Below are 6,686 nucleotides of genomic sequence, written 5' to 3' on the forward strand. Positions count from 1 at the left end.
TGAGTGGAACAACTTTAGCCCATCTAGAGAAGTAGTTTGTGGCAGCCAATATGTACATTTGTCCCTTTGATGACTTTGAAAGTGGTCCAACAACATCAAGTCCCCATGCATCAAAAGTCCATGAAGCTACAGTTAGATGAAGAGGCTCCGGAGGTAGGTGGATATAGTTAGCATAGAATTGACACACTTAACTTCTTTTGGCATGTTCCATGCAATCCTTCACCATTGTCGGCCAGTAGTAGCCCATCCTCTTGATGCAAAAATGGAGTTTAGGACCAGATTGGTGTGCTCCACATGAGCCAGAATGTGCTTCCTCCATCGCTTGGTGGGCTTCTTCTTTGTCAAGACATCGCAAGAATAGTCCTTCAAAAGAGCGGCGAAATAATGAAGATGAATTGTGGTGCCCTTCTCTTGATATCTATTCTTTGTCGCCGATCCTCGGGTAAATTTCCATGTTCAAGGTACTCTATCAATGGTTGCCTCCAATCCTCTTCTTCAATCACCCCAACAGACGTATGATGACTTTCGTTGATTTGAAGATCAAGAAGTATAGGAATGATCCATCGATAACACACTTGTACCTTTATTGACTCATTCTCTCCAAGTGCCATCGTCGTGGCCAATTTAGCCAAAGCATCAGCCATGCGATTTTCTTCTCTTGGGACGTGGTTTAAGAACACATGGTCGAATCTTTCAAATAAACAAGAAGCATATTGGTGGTATGGCAAAGAATCTTCCTTCTTTACATCGTAAATCCCCAAAATTTGGTTGATGATCAACTTAGTGTCACCGTATATCTTCAACTGTAGAATCTTCATGTCTAATGCCATTTCAAGACCGATGATCAAAGCTTGGTACTCTGCAGCATTGTTGGAACATGTTTCACCTAAAACAAAGGAGAATGGCAAGATTTGTCTATCTAGAGAGACCAACACAACACCTGCCCCCGCACCGTTCCGACATGTGGATCCATCAAAGAATATTGTCCATGGTGGAAATTCTTCAACGAACATAACGTCTTTATCTACAAACTCATCAGAAAGCTCCCATTCCGCTGGAAGAGGATGATCAGCTAGAAAATTGGCGAGTGCTTGTCCTTTCACAGCCTTTTGAGGTATGTATGTGATCTCATATTGGTTAAACAATATGGACCATCTTGCTAGGCATCCAGAAAGAATAGGTCGAGTCATCACGAACTTCACAGGATCTGCTCGAGAGATGAGTTTGATGGTGTATGCTTCAAAATAATGCCTTAGTTTCCTTATTGCATAAAGTAACGCTAAGCATATTTTCTCAACAGCGTGTAGTTCAACTCAGCTCCTATCAGAGTTCGACTGAGGTAGTACAAGGCTTGTTCCTTTCCTTCATCATTCTCTTGAGAAAGTAGTGCCCCAAGTGAGCGTTCTTCTGCCGCAATGTAGAGTATCAATGGCTTCCCAAGCATTGGTGCCCCTAACATAGGTGGATTCAGCAAGTATCTTTTTATGCTTTCAAAAGCATTTTGACATGACTGATCCCAATGAAAAGGGATATCCTTCCTCAATAGATGATTGAAAGGTTGACATCGTCCTGCCAGATTAGAGATGAACCTCTGGATGAATGCTAAGTTTCCCTGTAGACTTCGAAGCTCCCTCAAGTTCTTTGGCTCGAGCATTTTCTAAATGGCGTCAATCTTTGGGATCAACTTCATTTCCACAATGACGCACAATGAAGCCAGGAAACATTCCTGAGGTAACTCCAAATACACACTTGAGTGGATTCATCTTTAGGTCGAATTTTCTTACCCTTTCAAAAACAATTCGAAGGTCTTCAAGGTGGTAACGCCTACTCTTCATCTTCACCACTAAGTCATAAACGTATCATTCAACCCTCTGATGAAGCATGTCATCAAAGATGTTTTGCATCGTGCGTTGGTAGGTGGCACTAGCATTCTTCAGATCGAAGGGCATCACTTTATAGTAGTATATCCCTTTCGGACTTCGGAAAGTAGTACACTCTTCATCTTTTGGAGACATTCTGATTTGATTATATCCGGAGGACCCATCCATGAATGACATAGCTTCATACCCTGTTGTAGCATCAACCATGAGTTCAATAATTGGTAGCGGAAAGTCATCTTTTAAACATGCCTTGTTTAGGTCTCGAAAGTCAACACAAACACGTATTTGACCATTCTTCTTCCTGACATGTACAATATTCAATATCCATGATGGGTACTTCACAAATCCCGCCTCGATGAGCTTGTTGACTTCGACTTCAATTTGTGGTACTAGCTTTGGTCGAAACTTGCGTTGTGACTGCTTCACAGGGCGTGCTCCACTTTTGATCCCTAAATGATGAACGGCTACCTTGGGACTAAGACCATGCATTTTTTTATACAACCAAGTGAAGACATCTTTGTACTCGGTCAATAACTTGGAGTATTCCTCCTCTTCCTGAGGCGTAAGAAGCGTACTAATGAAGGTGAGGCGTGGATATTTCGGAGTGCCTAAATTGAGTTCCTTAAGCTCATCCACAGTTGATTAACTGCCATCTTCTTGTTGAGGGGGAGCCTCGTGGACTTCATCATCAACGTCAAGGCATGGGCTATCTTCCACAGTTATGTGATAGGATATTTCCACAAAGTCTGACCTTTCTCTTCGACTTCCTTGGATTGTCGGCCTGGCTTCTTTCTCTTTCTCTTTCTTTTTCTCTACTTCTTTATGAGGTTGGCAAGTGTAAATAATAGTTCTCCTTTGCACCTTCAGTGGACCATCTGTGGATATTGACAAAATAGACTTCCTCTTCATACGTGACGGGAAAGCACTACAGATTTCTTTGTCAGCAACAACTTCAAAATGATCCCGCTCCTCATGGACTTTCTCCATATGTTTTGACAATATCTTTCTAGATGGTGACTTCCTTGTGGTTCCCCGGCAACAAAAGACAGAGGTCTTTGAGGTAGTGGAAACTTCTTTTAGATGTTTGGAAGATACACGTTCACCTTTGTGACTTAGCCTTTCAAACACCGAGACCGGAGGGGTTGAGCCTCCAATGCGATCAAACACTGAAGCCCGTTGTTTTATTTGCTTGCCCTTAACTTCCTTCATCTCCTCTACCGAGGTGTGTTATGATGAAGCTATCTCTTTCCTTCTCTTAAATAAAATTCGAAGAGGCTCTGCTAAACTGAATCCCAACCCAAACTTTGGAGTGGCGACGTAGTGCCCTTGCTTTCTCAACTTCATTTGGGATTCATTGAGCCCATGTATCTTTTCACCAGTGACTTCGTCTTTGAGTTCTCCTAGTCTTAATGGATTGGAGAAGTCATAACCAGATTTTTCAAGCAGTATGAAGGCCTTAGGATCATAGTGCCTTATTTTATCAACTTGGAGATTGCCTTTAGTAGACTCACAAGTCGCGTATGGGATTTGTGCAACTGGGACAGTCATATGCTCCTTCAAATGTTGAATATCTTTGTGACCCATTTGCTTCTTTAGAGTACATTCCTATAGCAAAGGTTTCCCTTTCTTTCGACACTCACGTGGAACATAGCGAAAAATTAGATTCTCCTTATCAGTCGTTGTTTGTATGTCACCTTCAAATGATCAGAGCTTAATGGAGATTTCTTCAGTTCTCTTCTTAGGCATCTTGGTGGTAGTCCATTGAGCTTCATTTTTTTCTTCTGACTTGATATCAGCTTCGTCGACTGATGATGGTTTATCCACACTCGGTCCACAAGAATCTAGGTAGAATTTTGCATCTGCAAAGTATGACTCCGTCTTAGTGAAAGGATTGATGTCTACATCAATTTTAACTATCTCTCCATCCCTTATGTACTTCAGACATTGATGCAAGGTAGACGATACCACTCCATTCTCATGAATCCACGGATGTCCGAGCAGTAGGTTGTATGATGTTTTAGCATCTATGATGTGAATCAGGATGCATTATGCGACAGCAGAACAGTTATGCGGACCGCATAGTGACCGCAGACACAGGCAGATTTTTGGTCGTTTTGGACACCAATAATGCGATCGCAGAACCTGTTCCGGAGCTTCATTTTTGGGTTTTTCAAAACCCGACCCTACTTCGTTAAATACATGTTTTGGGTCATTTTTAAGCTATAATCTGTTATTTTAGAGTGGGAGAGAGTGCCCTAGAATGAGAAGGTGTTTCTCAACAATGATTCTTCAATTCTTGCTCAAGTTTTGGAATATTAAGAAGGGAAATTCACTAGGTCTTCATCCTAGAGGTAAGATTCTATACCCTAACCCCTAATTTCAAAATTATCTGGAAATGGGTAATTAGCAAGATAAGTTTTGGGCATGAGAGTTGTTTATTTTACATGCATGTGATATCAAGGGGTGTAAGAAGATTGTTGAACTAAGCATGGTAAGGATTGGGTTGTGGGATGATGGAATCCTCCATAAAAGGACCTTGAAACCTTAATGCACATTTAGTGTTTGATAAAATTCTCAAATGAGCTAGAACCATAATCATCTTCCTATTTTTGGTTCAGTTTGTTATATTTCTAAAATAGATTGAAGTTGCTAAGAATTTCAGAATATTTTAGAGTTAAGGAAGCTCAATTGAGGTTTGTTGGCTAAAGTCTTCTCTTAGAATGGGATCCCACGATATTCATGTGAATTATGTAAGTCCCGAGTGGTTTATATAAAATTGGCTATTCCGAGTAAGATTGGGATGAAAGATATATGTTCAACAAGTATCCCAAATGCTTTATTCATGTTATGTTATCCATTGAGGATGTGTTAAAATATGGGTTGTGCATTAATAATGTTTCGACTTCAAGTCAAGTTCAAACGAAGGCTATTATGCCAAATTTTGTAAAGAATCTCTATGTGCCTTAGACTCTTAATTGCTCACATGTGTGCTCTATGCCTTGATTTGAATTTTTGTTGTTATTGTTGATGATGTTGATGTTAGAAAGTGAAAAGGTGAGCATGAAATACTAAGTACAGCCAACGTGCCAAGAATGATCTTATAAATTATGGCCATTAGTGCCAATGAAATGAAAAGATGTGAAAGTAATATGAAATGCGATGATTAATACAAAAAGGTTGATGTCTTGAATAAAACATCCTAGCCGGTCGGGTCGTGATCGGACACCATGCCGCACGCATGGTAGTGATTGTGTTAGAAATTGTAATTTGAATTGTGATTATGGTTGATCTCCCTAAAGGATAGCCTAGTCGATCGGGTTGTGATCGTACTCCGTGTTAAGGACGGTGGTACTGATACTGAAAGAAATTGTGGTTGATGTCTCTAATGAGATAGCCTAGCCGATCGGGTCGTGATCGGACTCCGTGCTAAGAGTAAGGTGGTACTGGTTTTGTGAATAATGGTATTGTGAATAATGGTATTGTCAACAATGGTATATTGATACTAAAAATCTCCCAATGTGAGATAATGGAAATTAATTGAAACACTATCTTGATCCTAAATTGAGGTTTGATGTTGATTAAAGCTTCCATTAACATTATGATAATCTTGTTTGTATTATTTGTCATTGTATTGAGAGAAGGTTTAGTTATACATACTAGTGCTATTCGACAGTACTAACGTCCCTTTTGCCGGGGGCGCTGCATCTTTAAATGGATCCAGGTGGTTTTACAGCAGGAGATATTCATCAGTGATAGCAATAAACCTTCTTCCCAGCTGACTTGGTGAGCCCCACTTTATCCCGGGGTCATGTATCTTTTGTACTTTGTGTATTCTGTTTGAGGTATAGTCGGGGCCTTGTTACCGGCATTATCATTGCACTTTTCTATAACTATAGAGGCTCTGCAGACATAGTATGGGTTGTGTATTGGTACTGGAAAAGTCAAAATATATATTATGTTATGGTTGTATTACTTGTCCATTTGAGACTTTAAAAATGATGAACTATTGGAAATGAATTGGTATTGTAGAGGTAAACACCTTTTTGTCTAATTAATGAAAATATGTATTATCTCCATTCGTGGATGAGTTTGGGTAGAAGGAAATCAAACAGGCTTGCTTGGTCGGGTTCACTCGGTTGAGCGTCGGTCGCGCTCCTCGGTTTTGGGACGTGACAAACTTGGTATCAGAGCCTAAGGTTTTAAAGTGTCCTAGGATGTCTCGGAGCCGTGTCTAGTAGAGTCCTTATTATCGGTGTGTTGTTGACCACATCTATAATTAGGATGCTACATGGGCATTTAGGAATAATACCCTTCTTTCATGTTCTTGATCGTGCGATAAAGCTGGTTGTAAGATTGTTCCTCCTTTAACTCTTGAGTTGCTCTAATTTTCATTACATGGCACCTAAGAAGAAGGCAAGAACTAGACAAAGAGCCAATGTCACCCCAAAAGTGACGGTTGATCCAATAATTGATGATGGGGGTGAGCACCCGAGGAGTGATAATATTCCTCCAGTTACTACACTGCCTGACTCTACTACAATTGATCAGACCGTACCTGTCCCTACACCTACTGAAGGTGCAACGGTTCCTCCAACTAATATTCCAGTTCCATCTCCAGTTCTAGCTTCTGATTCTGGTGTTTCTGATGTTGATCTTAGAGGAGCCATATAGATGTTGGCTCAGATAGTGGCATCTCATGCCCAGAGGTCAAATATTGCACCCACTTCTTTCAGTCAGCCAGGGGATTCTGCTAATTCTAGGGTGAACGAGTTTCTCCAGTTAGATCCACCAGTGTTCACGGGTACT

At 40.7% G+C, this 6,686-nt stretch overlaps 1 protein-coding gene across 1 annotated transcript; it reads right to left on the bottom strand.

The window, feature by feature from the left end:
* Positions 1-365: 365 nt before the first annotated feature.
* Positions 366-1,190, bottom strand: LOC142168090 (uncharacterized). Its single transcript, XM_075228750.1, has one exon. It carries the CDS (start codon positions 1,188-1,190, stop codon positions 366-368), a length of 825 nt encoding a protein of 274 aa, XP_075084851.1.
* Between the last annotated feature and the right edge of the window lie 5,496 nt (positions 1,191-6,686).

Source organism: Nicotiana tabacum, chromosome 13 (genome assembly GCF_000715075.1).
Source record: "Nicotiana tabacum cultivar K326 chromosome 13, ASM71507v2, whole genome shotgun sequence".
Classification (NCBI taxonomy): Eukaryota; Viridiplantae; Streptophyta; class Magnoliopsida; order Solanales; family Solanaceae; genus Nicotiana; species Nicotiana tabacum.

Coding starts and splice junctions, on each gene's coding strand:
- LOC142168090 (XM_075228750.1), bottom strand. CDS start 1,190: ATGACTCGACCTATTCTTTCTGGATGCCTAGCAAGATGGTCCATATTG.